This window comes from Lathyrus oleraceus, chromosome 1 (genome assembly GCF_024323335.1).
Source record: "Lathyrus oleraceus cultivar Zhongwan6 chromosome 1, CAAS_Psat_ZW6_1.0, whole genome shotgun sequence".
NCBI lineage: Eukaryota > Viridiplantae > Streptophyta > Magnoliopsida > Fabales > Fabaceae > Lathyrus > Lathyrus oleraceus.
The window spans coordinates 113,342-127,752 of record NC_066579.1 but is presented as its reverse complement, the minus strand read 5'-3'; the positions used below and the strand labels follow the sequence as shown (position 1 = coordinate 127,752).

Sequence of the window (14,411 nt, the reverse complement as noted above, 5' to 3'; positions counted from 1 at the left end):
ATTATATTATTAAATATTTATTATTATCTTTTATTTATATATTTTTAATATTATTAATGAATACGAGTTTTTATAAAATCAATTATAATTATCTTTTTTTATACAAAATTAGTTTTACTTCATGTGAAAAATATAAAAACTATTCAAATAAAGAAATAAAAAATATAAATTATTATGAACTAAAAAGAAAAGGCAAAAGATTAGAGAAAAAAAATAGATGTTGTGCATTGTTTTATTCACAAATGTCTAATTTCACAATGATATAAGTGTAATTAAAAAAATAGAAAAGAAGTCTCTCTCTCAGCGAGAAGAAGGTAGTGCCCTATTCCCCTATTCACAAATCCAATTCCTCTTTTCTTTTTATAATAAAACAAACAACATTCTTCCCCTTAAAACAACCACTGCTCCCCCTCTTCCAGTCGTGTGTCTCCACCGCATTTATCCACCTCCGGCAGCCGTACCAGCTCGCGAACTCCTCCACCTCCGGCAGCCGTACCAGCTCGCGAACTCCTCCACCTCCACCGAGCAAACAACGCGCGAACCACAAATTCAAATCAGTTATTGATCGATTGATGGTCGAAGAGAATGGACTCTGTGTTGAACGCAGCTTTGGAAGAGATATGCTCACAGGTTGAACACGGACTCACTCTTCAATCCCTATGGTCTAAACTCCATTCCTCTCATTCCTCTCCTCTCACAACCTCTTTCCAAAAGTCCGTTTTCACTAACCTACTCCGAATTCCCACTCTCCGTTTCGACCCCCCTAACCCTAAATTCGATGCTAATCACGGCAATATCAAAATCTTCCCTCAACAAACCCTAGCCAACAACTTCGTCGGTCTTTACGATCCTCAATTACTCCAACAAGCTCAACTTCGCGTCCTTCATCTTCTCGCCAATGCCAAACACGACGGTATTACTCAAACTCAACTTTCTAAACTACTCAAAATCGATCCGAATAACTTTCACTACGTTCTCAGGAGTTTGGAATGTAAGGGCTTAATCGTTAAACGCTCTGCACTTGAAAAGAAGAAACAAATTGGGGGAATTTCCACTTCCTCTAGTTATGTACCTACTAATATTTCCACTAATTTAGTTTACTTGCGTCGCTATGCCAAATCAATTGCCGAGCATCAGAGATTTGAACTTCAAATCACTCAATTCAACAATCCAGACCAAAAATCAGAGCTTCAAACCAATGTTGTTCTGGCGGATTATGAACCTCAAATCAAAGCTATTTCTGACAAATTAGCAAATGCCAATGGCAAGGTTCTTATTTTTTTTTTCATTCAATTCTCATTCAATGTTTCAGCTTGTCATTTATATATAATTATAATGCTCATTGCATTAATTTTCTTGTAGGTTCTTCCTGTGACTGTTATCAAGAAGGATCTTGGTTACTCGGGATCGCGTCCGAAACAAAGGGCTTGGAGACAAGTGTGTTTGATGTTTTCCAAAACTGTAATCATATATTCTGTTATGTAGCTATGGATAGATTACCTTATTGCACTTTTTGTTGTGTGATCAGATTGCTCACAGGCTGAAAACGCATCATATTGTGGAGCAGTTTGATGCTAAGGTGAATGGCAAGGTCAGTTAGTTATTCCCGGTTACCACTATAACAACTGTATCCTCTCCGTTACTTTTTAGTCTCTACAGAGTGGGATTTTGTCTTCACAGTGTCTCTCTTTGCAAGCATTTGAAGTCTTCTTATGTGAAGCAAATTCAGAGTATTCTATCAAAACTATAAACAAATAAGCAGTCAGTCACATAAAGAGTTAAAACAGATTGTTTTCGTTTGCTTTTGTCCTTAACTGTAAGTTTTAACTTGTCTGTAGATTGAGCCTTGCATGAGGCTTCTTGATCCAATAACTACTGGATCTGGAAAAGAAGATAAGAAATCAGACTCTGGGAGTATAAGTCAGGTCAACGATCAGTTTGTGGAGCTTCCTATTGAGCATCAAGTTTTTGATATGGTTGATACTGCAGGATCAGATGGTATTTCTATAAAAGAGGTACACACTTGATTCTTATATTGACTAATTTGGTAGGACATATGAAAGTGTGTCAATGCCGGGAAAGAGAATTTTTTTTTTGATAAAAGGAAATGAGAAAGATCTAAAAATATTAGAGTCAATATATTGTTTGGGATATTTATTAATAGCAAGGCATATTAAAGGTGTTTTTTTTCTTTCCGTATGTGATTCATGATGAATTTTGATACAGACCCGAGTAGAGGTCATAAGGAAAAAGGAAAATTAAGAGCTGCGAGTCAATTATTACGGGATGACATAAATTGATTTCTTTTGGAGCTGATGCTCACATTTCAAATCTGCACAATATTTCCCTTTCACTTTTAATTTATTTGGATGTTTCATATAAACAGATATGTGACAGGCTTCAGATTGATCTGAAAAAGAATCACCTTCGACTTGTCAATTTGTGCTACAGATTTGGAATGAGAGCACAAGAAGAACTATGCGATAAGGCTAAGACAATTCGAGTTTGGACATCTAGAAATTTCAACCCTGAACTCGAAGTTTCACTTATTCACAAGCTCGATGAAAATAAAGTTTTGGACCAACATGTGCCCGATAGTTCTTCAAAAATAATAACTGAATCTGAGTCTTCAACTTTCAAAGGAGAACTTGTTGGCCCTGACCAATTGGAAGATATAGGAGCTGGTTCAAAACTATTATGTGCGTCTACAAACAATGTAGAAACACCGACAAATTTGCAGGATTCGGCCCTTGACCAAAGGGGTACTATTTCTCACAGCAAACCAGTCAGTTTACCTAGGGGGGCAAACAGTGTCTTATCAGAAGCATCATATGATGTATCGACACAATTCACTCCTGGAGCATATCCAAGATATTCAAGTCTATCGATCACATCTGATAGCACTAAAAGGGCAATCAGGATACTAGAAAAACTAAAGGTCTGTCATTTTTTTTTTCATATGCTTGTTGCCGTGGAAACAATTGTTTATCTCAGAATTTGGATTGGGCCTAACTCATCCCTACAAAACCGGCTTGTAAGGTGAGGATTGTTCCCACTTATAAACATAATACAGACCATATCTCTGAGCAATGTGGGATTAAATTCACCCCTTTAAAGTTAACACAATGAAGGTGTTAGGGGCTGCAATGAGGCAAGTCAAAGAGCCGCAATTAAGGCGACTAGGGGTGGACCGCAATTAAGGCGGAAAATCCAACACACCCCCTCACGCTTGGGCCTCAATGAGCCCGAAGCGTGGACGATGCGGGAAGTCCAACAATGGATCTAGGATAGACTCTGATACCATTTCAGAATTTGGGTTGGGTCTAATTCAATCCTACAAAACCGGCTTGTGAGGTGAGGATTTCCCCCACCTATAAACACAACACATGCCATATCTCTAAACAATGGGGGACTAAATCCACCCTTTCAAAGCTAACACAATGAAGGTGTTAGGGGCTGCACTGAGGCAAGGCAAAGTGCCGCAATTAAAGCGACTAGGGGCAGACCGCAATTAAGGCGGAAAGTCCAACACCCCCCTCGTGCTTGGGCCTGAATGAGCCCGAAGCTGTACGATGCGGGAAGCCCAACAATGGGTCTAGGATAGGCTATGATACCATCTCAAAATTTGGGTTGGACTTAAACCGGCTTGTAAGGTGAGGATTGCCCCAACTTATACACACAACAATTATAAACACAACAAAACCATATCTCTAAGTAATGTGAGACTAAATTCACTCCTTCAAAACTAACACAATGAAGGTGTTAGGGGCTGCAATGATGCAAGCCAAAGAGCCGCAATTAAGGTGACTAGGGGCAGACCGCAATTAAGGTGGAAAGTCCAACAGTTTATTGTCTTAAAACATTTATTCTCTTTTTCTAAGACAAAAATGCTTATCATTTTTATTCATGCAGGACGAAAGGTTTGTTTTGCGACCGGAGCTAAATAGGTGGCTTAATACCTTTGAGAAGAATAAGTCCAAAAAAGTGGACCGAAAGACTATAGATCGAATATTGGCTATACTTCAGGAACAAGGGCAATGCAAGTGCATAACAGTGCATTCTCCTGTTATTGCTGAATATTCAAGGACCACAGATTGTGTGGTTATTATGCATCCATCCTTAAGTCTATCTCCTGAGTTATTTGATGAAATGCGAGATAAAGTGAGATCATTTAATACTTTTATTCGCAGCAAAAGTATCCGACCTCGGAAAAATGATGAATCGATACCTGTGATGGAGGATATTCAGAAAGTTCAAAGCGATAGAGTTCCAGGTCGGCAGGCGGAGGTAGCAGAAGCCATGCGTGCTAATGGATTTATATTATCAAAAATGATTCGTGCTAAACTGCTGCACTGTTTTCTTTGGGATTATCTGCATAAGTCAGAAAGCCACAGTGATACTTTATCATCTAACGGGCTAGATGATAATCCTCATAGTAGCAGCAAATTATTTTCTCTAGATGCAGCTATTAAAGCAATTCCACTGGAACTATTTTTACAAGTTGCAGGGTCCACTAAAAAGTATGAGGAAATGATTGATAAGTGCAAGATGGGTTTATGTCTCGCTGATCTTCCTCCTAATGAGTACAAGTGTTTAATTGATACTCTAGCAACTGGAAGACTGTCATTAGTTATTGACACTTTAAGGCGGTTAAAGGTATTCCTTGTTGACTGTTAAGCTAAATTTGAGGTTTTGCTTTTATGTTTTATCAAGAATGTTGCAGAACTTCGAGGGTCTGCACCTCACTTAATGCCAAAATGACCCTTTTCCTGTTGAATTCCCTGATAAACGACTCTTCCCTATCTTCCCCTATTGTTCTAAACATAAAGACACAACATTAATAAAACATAACTGCTCCTAATACTATAATAACCTCCCACTAATCACTCCTAATAATAAAACAATTGCTACTTAAAATTATAACTACTAATTAATGAATAGTCTAACACAATCTCTCTATACCAATAAGAAGTCTTTCATTTGTTTGCAATCTTTATTCATGCTAATTTGTTTTTACACCACTATTCTAGGAGTTCTTTCTTATTCAAAGAGAGGATCCTAACAGTTTAATTATATAAACATTGTTTAACTTGTAGCTCTAGAATTAGGAAGAAACAATGAAGCAGAAAACTAATGGTACTAACCTGAAAATATGACTGAATGATTGACAAATATAGATAGATGTAAAGACATGTGGTTGGGTCTAACTCAACCCTACAAAACCGGTTAGTAAGGTGAGGATTGTCCCCACTTATAAGCACATGTTCAAGCCTTATATTGTCCGATGTGGGACTCTTAACACCCCCCCTCACGCCCAAGACTCGACAACTGGAGCGTGAAAATAAATGGTAGATGACCCGATAGTGGAAACCTGATAGCAGGTGGCCCACCGGATCTTAAACGAGACTCTTGATACCATGTTAAGACATGTGGTTGAGCCTAACTCAACCCTATAAAACCAGTTAGTAGGGTGAGGATTGCCCCCACTTATAAGCACATGTTCAAACCTTATATTGTCCGATGTGAGACTCTTAAGATAAATTGTTACAATACACTAACCTCGCAATCATATGATATTAATAATTGGGTCAAGTACTAATATTGAGTAAGAATGGTTGAGACCTGAGGGAGTGGGAACAGAGTTATCAAAGTTATCAAAGGTAGACGGTGTTGTCAGCCAAAAAGTGAAAGTAGAGAAGTACTAGGAAATTAAAAAGTAGCAGGTTAATATATTTAAGATTACTATTACATTTTAAAAATTCTTACAATGCTTGCTTGATGTGTATTTCTTTTTGTAGCTCATTCGGATGATAACTTCACAATCTACAGACGGAGTTAAAACTCCACATTCTTTGACACACATGATGGAACTTAGGCCTTACATTGAAGAACCCCTTTCAAATGATGAAGCATCTTTAAGTTTTATGTCTCATGATCTTCGACCAAGAATTAGGCATGATTTTATTCTATTTAATAGATACGCAGTTGATGAATATTGGCGAACATTGGAGTACTGTTATGCTGCTGCTAATAAAAAAGCTGCTTTATATGCATTTCCTGGATCTGTGGTCCACGAGGTAATATTATATTCAGTTTTCATGCTTTATATCAGATTCCAGTGCTGTATTATATTTTGAGATCTCAATTCCAATCCAAACTCAAAAGATGTTTTTTTCTTCTTCTTTTAACTTTGTTAGGTTTTCCGCTTCCGTTCATGGGCATCTAATCGCGTAATGACAGCTGAACAACGTGCTGAGCTTTTAAAGCATGTATCTAAACATGATCTTACTGAAAAAATTTCATACAAGGATTGTGAGAAGATTGCAAAAGATCTGAATCTTACCTTGGAGCAGGTTGGTTTGTTTCAAGCTGTTGGCTTGATTTTGTTGTTCATCTGTTTTGGAATATACAATGTCAGTAGCTTAGTATATCTGCGAGGGAACATAGATTTAATGGGCTTCTCTCACGTCTTAATCAAATACTGTTACAGATTTCTTGCCTAAACAAAGTGTTTAAATGTTTGTCACTTTTTTGTGCTTCCTGAAATATTAGTCTTTTATATTATTTTACATACTTTTAGTAAATCTTCTTTTATCAATTATCGTGAAACATTAATGGCCTCAATCTATGATCGATATGCATATGAACAGTATGATCCAATTGACCTGTTGAACCTGTTGTTTATTATAAATTTAGAGACAAAAGGTTGGTAATGGTAGAATAAACTGTAAATGGGTAGTGAACTCATAATTTTGAACTTCAAATGAGGGATTTGTTGCTTTTGTGAAATGATATTTAAGTTGACTCATTTGAGTGTTTGTGCCGCTGTTTACTGTTCTAAGATGGCCGACTGTTGCTACTTTTTCCAACAAGTATCCATTTTTTACTTTTCTTAATGTCACTTGCAGGTACTTAGCATGTATTATAGTAAGCGTCGCCAATGCCTTAATCAGTTAAATGCTGAAGAGAGTGAAAATAATTCACTTCAACGCAAAGGTAATTCATCTTATCGCAGGAAGAAAGATTTTCCTGAATTCAGGCCATCAAAATATGCAAGAATTGATGCAGATGTTATGGGCAAACACATTGATGAACAACATAACATGGACATTCATTCAAAGGAGCTAGTGACCCATGTGCAAGAGTTTGAGGAGGGTAATCATGAAATTGAGGGTTCTCAAGACTGTTCTCCATCTATTAACCAGTGTATCTTAACTTCAATGACTGCAATGAGGCCACCACGCCAAAGCAGATTCATATGGTCAGACAAAACTGACAGGTAAGAGAAATTTTGGAGCCTGTTAAAATGGTGAGCCAAATAATTATTTTTCTGTAGAAGAAATAGTGGCTCTTTAACTATGGTTCATTTATGTCCAAGCCAACCATGGCAAACTAATACAGCTTACTGTTGCTTGTGTTTTTAGTATATTGGGTGGTAGTCAATCACCGACTGTATGATCTTATCCGGTTATCATTTACAATAGCACTTAATGCAAGCTCGAATACAAAAGATATATATATATATATATATATATATATATATATATATATATATATATATAACGGATATTTTGATGGCTTGAATTCGGGAGAATGGATAAACATCAAAGGAAACAATAAAAATAAGCATAAATAATAAATAACGGGAAAATAGGAAAATCGAACGGTATTTCTCGGTTGGTGATGGCATCAATGCTCAGGGTATAGTGGAGTCTCCTCGACTTCGTATCCTCGAAGCTCTGTGATCTGGCGCCAGAGGTCGACGATCTCATCATTCAATATATCGGTTTCAGTGTCATGTGAGGCGACTGATACTTCGACCTGCAAAGCAACGTCAGCAAGCTCCTAGCGAAGTTGGGCTATCTTCATACGAAGCTTAATCAGTCCAGACTGCATGCTTGGACTCTGGAGATTTGGATTATTGGTGCGGACTTTGATTATGATAAATGCGATTTTCGGCTCGTCTACTGTCTCTCCCTGCCCTTATATGGCGTAGGCCCAGTTGGCCTGATCAATAGCACAAGTTACCTGAGGGTCCGTTAAAGTGAAGTAGTGAATAGTCTCACCCTCGATTAAGAGCCTGTATTGATCCGGTTGGAAAGAAGATCTCCTCATGAGGCCACGGTCCAGACAGAAGTCAATATCCATCAAGGTGTGGCTGCAGTAAGACGTCAAGTGAGATAGTCTTCTATCAAGTCCTATGGCTGAGGCTATATGAGTCACCGTGCTTCCAACGTGTATAGGGCTCACAGCGGAGCGAGCATTAAGATATAGACTCTCGATCAGAAAAGCTCCGCAATCTACTAGGTGTGACTGAGTGGTACAGTACATGAAGAAGATCTCTTCAGCACTCACATGCGTATCAGGGTCACGCTAGTGATGCCCCAAGCGTGACCCTGATACGCATGTGAGTGCTGAAGAGATCTTCTTCATGTACTGTACCATTCAGTCACGCTCAGTAGATTGCGGAGCTTTCCTGATCGAGAGTCTATATCTTAATGTTCGCTCCGCTGTGAGCCCTATACACGTTGGAAGCACGATGACTCATATAGCCTCAGTCCTGAGACTTGATAGAAGACTATCTCACCTGACGTCTTACTGCAGCTACACCTTGATGGGTATTGACTTCTGTCTGGAACGTAGCCTCATAAGGAGATCTTCTTTCCAACCGGATCAATACAGGCTCTTAATCAAGGGTGAGACTATTCACTATTTCACTTTACCGGATCCTCAGGTAACTTGTGTTATTGATCAGGCCAACTGGGCCTACGCCATAGAAGGGCAGGGAGAGATAGTAGACGAGCCGAAAATCGCACCTATCAGACTCAAAATCCGCACCAATAATCCAAATCTCCAGAGTCCAAGCATGCAGTCTGAACTGATTAAGCTTCTTATGGAGATAGCCCAGCTTCGCCAGGAGTTCGCTGACGTTGCTTTGCAGGTCGAAGTATCAGTCGTCTCACATGACACTGAAACTGATATACTAAATGATGAGATCGCCGATGCCAGATCGCAGAGCTTCGAGGATACGAAGTCGAAGAGACTCCACTATACCCTGAGTATTGATGCCATCACCAACCGAGAAATACCGTTCTATTTTCCCGTTATTTATGCTTATTTTTATTGTTTCCTTTGATGTTTATCCATTCTTGCATATACCCTGAGAGAGGTTATTTTCTCAGTTTTTCTGATGTTTATCCATCTTTTCATTGTCATTCTGCAAGGAGCTAGACTCCATCCATTACCATTTTCTTTCTTTTTTTATCATCCATATTTCCACATATTGTATGAAGAGGAATTAGCCTCTGTTTTAATGTTTACTGCCAATACCAATTCAGTTTCTGTACATTGATTTTGTGTATATTTCTGTTCCTATCACTTGTCTGAGTAACTATGATTGTATCTTATTTCAGGCAATTGGTGATCCAATATGTTAGACACCGTGCTGTTCTTGGTGCCAATTATCATCGCATAGATTGGACCTCACTTACTGATCTTCCGTCCGCTCCAAGTGCTTGTAGGAGAAGAATGTCTCTTCTGAATGGTAACTTAAGATTTAGGAAAGCTGTGAATAAACTCTGTAGCATGCTCAGTGAACGCTATGCAAAACAGCTGGAGAAGTCTCAGAACTTGTCATCAAATAAAGATGATTGCAGACTGTTTGTGCAATCCCAGTCTAGTAAAGGTGTTCACAATAGTTTTAGTCCAGATGTTGAAATTCAAAAGGGTAGTCTAAATGGAGAAGCCTGGGACGACTTTGAGAACAAAAGTATTAAGGCAGCCCTTGAGGAGATTCTTCGCTGCAAGATGATGGCCAAGTTGGACGCCTCCTCACAAAATGTTCAATCGCAATATGAAGATTGGAATAGATATGTAATTCTCTAAGACTTGAATAATAATAATAATAATAATAATAGTAGTTATAAATATACATTATAATAATGTCCAGTTATTGCTTTCCAAGTTTCTAAGTGAGACTTCACTTATTTTGTTTTATTCTAATTTTTTTAATTATTAATATCACATACCTTTTGGAAGAATCTTTGTTTAATTATTTGATGTAATACAGTTTTCATTTATTTTGTAAGCTGTCTGGTCTGACCTAAGGAATCATTTTTTTGTGGCAGGAATCTCAAGAAAATAAAAAAACTACATTAGCTGTTCATAGTGAGATTATTCAGAGCCATCATGGGAAACCCCAAACATTTTCTTCCCAAAGATCACGTCTTGATATGAAAATTTCAAAGTTTCTAAACAACAGACCGAGTATTTATGGACAAGTATATGAGTCATTGGCTGTTTCAAATGCCGTGGAGCTATTTAAGCTTGTTTTTTTAAGCACCGCTACCAGTCCACAGGCACCAAATTTATTAGCAGACATTCTTCGGCGTTACTCAGAGCATGATCTACTTGCTGCTTTTAACTATCTTAGAGAGAAAAAAATAATGGTAAATAGTTCAACTTTACCTTATACTGTTGCTTGCTCTAGTATTTACCTTTATTGTGCATCATTTGAGTTTACAGTGCGCATCATAACAATTTAATCAGTTTCCAGATGACTTTGTTATGAAAAAAACAAATACATCCAGAATTGAAAGAGAATGTATGCAACATATAAGTCTTACATTTATAAGTCTTACATTTATAAGTCTTACATTGAGAGAATGTATGCAACATATAAGTCTTACATTTAAAAACATACAAGTCTTACATTTAAAAGCTCTAACTTAGTCAGAGACAATGAGAACGTGACCCTGTTTTGAGAAACAACTTATGTTTAAGTTGTTTTTATAGCAAAGGATAAAATAAAGTTAAATTGTTTTCGAGTAGGCTATAGGCTATAATTCTTAAATTATCTTGGAGAATTTATGAAAATGAGCTAAAAATAGCTTATGAATAATGTCATAAGCTGTTTTTATAAGTTCTTCCAAACAGTCTCACAAATTTTATGTCAGTAGATAAGCTCAAATAAATCAAGGCAATCCAAACTGGCCCCATGTTTGTGAAAACATGTCCAAAGGTTAATATTGAGTATGATTAAAGTACATGTATACTCACATAAAACAGGTGACACCCCCCCTTAAGCTAGGCGGAATGTACTTATTAGGTTTACCAAAACCTAACTAATATTTATTAAACTAATAAGTTGTTAGTAACTATAGCTTTCATTTTTCTTTTAACTCGATGTCATTATTTTGGGCTCCTGAAGAGGGTTTTTAAACCATGATACACAGGCTAAAGATTTGTTATGTTTGCCTGGTATTGTTGCTACTTATTTGAATTTGATTCTGCATTTTAAGATTTTTAGCATCCTGTTTTCTTATTCTTCTCCACTTCCTCTGTTACCATTTTATATAAATAACATGAAATATGTGTGTTTGAGAAAGCTCTAATTACATTGGCATTTTACAGGTTGGAGGCAACAACAGTCGATTTGAACTATCACAGCGGTTCTTGCACAGTGTTTCGCAGTCACCATTTCCTTTTGAAACTGGAAAGCAAGCTGTTAAATTTTCTGCGTGGCTGAAGGAAAGGGACAAAGACCTCAACGTAATGGGGACTGATCTTGCTGAAGATCTTCAATGTGGGGAAACTTTTCATTTGTTTGCTTTGATCTCATCAGGAGAACTTTCAATTTCACCAAGCTTACCAACTAATGGAGTTGGAGAAGCTGATGATTTGAGAAGTGGCAAGCGTAAATCTGATGCTAGTGGGTCTTCCTTTAGTGACAAAGCCAAAAAGTCGAAATCCTCATTCGGAACAGAGGGTGAAATTATTTCTCGCCGGGAAAAAGGTTTTCCTGGTATAATAGTTTCTGTTCACCGCACGGCAGTCTCAAGAGCTGATATTTTAGATTTGTTCAAGGAAAATGATAACAATAACAATGACCAACATTTTGAGGGGAATTTTCAAGTTAACACGGCCCAAAGCAGTAACTATTCATTTACTGATCATATGCTGGAAACGGTTGACTCATGCGACCAAGTACCTGAGAATAAAAGTCACATTGAATCACCCTGGGAAGCTATGGCAGAGTATGTACGCCGTTTGATGACGGTACCTTCCGATCAAGAACAGGAATGTGCTGTGTGTGCTGAGGTCTTCATGGTTGTTTATGCTGCCATCATGAAGGCTGGTGACCAAGGATTAAGCATGGGAGAAATTTCCCAAGCTATAAACTTGCCAGGTATAGAGGCTTTGAAATATAATCTTGTATGTGATTGGCTTAAAATCGATAAAATATTCAATTATTTTCTATCAGTTTGTTTATTGTGTTTATGGCTTTATGTCTTTTAGGAGCAGATGTGGATGGACTGGTTGTTGATGCTCTTCAAGCATTTGGAAAAGCCATAAAGGTCCTCCCTCCTCCTTGTTCCAATTGTTTATAGCATTAATTTAGATTTTGATGTAGTTTGCGACATCAGTAATAATTTAAGCCATTTATCTCCGAAGAAATTGAAAGTTTTTGCTGAAAATTGTAATAGTTTATTCTCTGTTTCAGCTTCAAAACAAGTTTTATTTCTTTTTTTAGGTCAATGCTTATGACTCTGTTCGTATTGTTGATGCTCCATACCGCCACAAGTACTTTTTGACAGCCGAGCCTTGTTTTCATCCTGTTCAACCTTCCTCAAACAAGACCGATAAGGAGAGTGATAATACATGCAAGCTTTACAAATCAGAAGAAAGTGGCTCTGCTGCTGTTGATGTTCTGAGGGAAAGAAACACTGGCCTTGATAATGTGCACAAAGTGACAATTCTTAATCTTCCACATATGGATGTGGACCATGAAAAACAAGCCTGTGACAAGAATGAAGGCAGCATGCAAATCAGATTTGGCCCGTCGAGACGTGATCATGAGAAAGAAATAGTCAAGTTTTCGTCGGGTGAATTATGTATGCCAATATTGCCATGGGTCAATGGAGATGGGACCATCAATAGCGTTGTTTTCAAGGGACTCAAACGTCGTGTTCTTGGAATAGTGATGCAGAACCCAGGGATTTTGGAGGTATATGAATATATTGTTCTTTGACCAAATTTATTTAAGTTTTCATAGAACTTTCAACTTCGAAAAATAGTTGCTAGTGAGTGTTGTTGCATACTAGTTTTTTGCTCTAGTCCAGTTTAGATGAAAACAGCACATTGGAAAGCTATCAATTTTTAAATACTAAAGTGAGAAAATATTGAATGAGCTGCAGAGGCTGGCAATTTTACTTAGCTTGAAAATAAGTGTGGTGGCCAGCTACCCAAGTTAAACCTTTTTCAGTATTCCAATAAGAAAAGAAAAAGCTTACTGACGATTTCATTTTCTCTGTGCTAGGAGGATATTCTACGTCAGATGCATGTGCTGAATCCACAGGTATCCTTTCTATGATTTCTCTTCTGAAATTCTTCTCATTGGTTTCACATTATATTTTTTGAGAAATAGTGGTTACCACCTGCAATCTGTACTCAAGTCACGATGACCTGGTTTGGGGTAGTATGTTCTTTGTACATGCTTGTTTTCCTGTTCTCTTCTAGTGTTATCCACAACATATTCTCTTTTTTTTTTCTTTCAAAAATCTTTCAAATGGTAAGATTGAGCGGATAACCCTTTTCTTCTAAGGTATATTGAAACTTACCCAGTTGCCACTTCACCCTTCTAGTTTTCAATTTATGTCTAGTTGTGTACAAGGCTGTACTATATTAATTGTTTCGTAATGCTGATTGTAAACCTCGACTTTGATCCAATATTGTTTTTGCTATTGTTGCCTATGTGTTTTCTTTGTTTTTGTGCACTTGCCTTGAGAGTAAACACTGATTCAAGTTTCTCACAGAGCTGTAGAACTCTTCTGGAATTGATGGCTCTTGATAAACACCTAATTTTGAGGAAAATGTACCAAAGAAAATTTGGCGGAGGCCCCTCCATGCTACAGAATCTTATTGGAAGCAAATCGAGTCAAGAGAAGTGGATTTGCGCAGATCATTTCTTTGCCAATCCTACAAGTACTTCCTTGTTGTAGCGAAAATATATGGGTATTGGATATGCAAAGTAGATTAATATCATGTATATATATAGGCAATTTCAGATACTGATATTAAAGTTCATATTGGAAGAATCATAACTTAGGTAGCTTTTTGGACTCCACGTTCTGTTCTGACTTGAGAATATGTTCAATGTTGAAATTGATGAGTTGAGTAAGATTTCAAAGGGTCACAATTCAACCCAGTGTTATCAATTAAAACTGCTCCTTCGGCCTGTGGATATAACTAACTTAAACCTCTAGTCGATAATCTTTCTAATAAACAGTTCATATATACACAATGTAATGTTTATATATGAACATAAAATAAATATTCTTATTTATCATGTATCATGACTAAACGTTGATTTAGTGTAATTCCCTAATATTTTCATTTATTTTATAAGGTGT

At 37.3% G+C, this 14,411-nt stretch overlaps 1 protein-coding gene across 2 annotated transcripts; it reads left to right on the top strand.

Moving 5' to 3' along the window:
• Positions 1-284: 284 nt before the first annotated feature.
• LOC127100750 (uncharacterized) lies at positions 285-14,179 on the top strand. Of its 2 annotated transcripts, XM_051046047.1 has the most exons (17): positions 285-1,269; positions 1,363-1,437; positions 1,529-1,591; positions 1,839-2,015; positions 2,387-2,938; positions 3,913-4,656; positions 5,799-6,077; positions 6,198-6,353; positions 6,909-6,996; positions 7,069-7,279; positions 9,414-9,873; positions 10,128-10,448; positions 11,413-12,187; positions 12,298-12,356; positions 12,533-13,006; positions 13,319-13,357; positions 13,815-14,179. In XM_051046047.1, exons 1-17 carry the CDS (start codon positions 586-588, stop codon positions 13,998-14,000), a joined length of 5,343 nt encoding a protein of 1,780 aa, XP_050902004.1. In that variant the 5' UTR covers positions 285-585; the 3' UTR covers positions 14,001-14,179. The 2 variants fall into 2 exon arrangements, with proteins under 2 accessions (XP_050902004.1, XP_050896636.1); XM_051040679.1 differs by having other exon boundaries at positions 286-1,269; positions 6,909-7,279.
• Positions 14,180-14,411: the final 232 nt, after the last annotated feature.

Bases quoted from the DNA above. Each gene is read 5' to 3' on its own strand.
- LOC127100750 (XM_051040679.1), top strand. From the start codon at position 586: ATGGACTCTGTGTTGAACGCAGCTTTGGAAGAGATATGCTCACAGGTT. The intron at 9,874-10,127 runs GTAATTCTCTAA...TTTTTGTGGCAG, and splicing joins ATGAAGATTGGAATAGATAT to GAATCTCAAGAAAATAAAAA. The intron at 10,449-11,412 runs GTAAATAGTTCA...GGCATTTTACAG, and splicing joins TTAGAGAGAAAAAAATAATG to GTTGGAGGCAACAACAGTCG.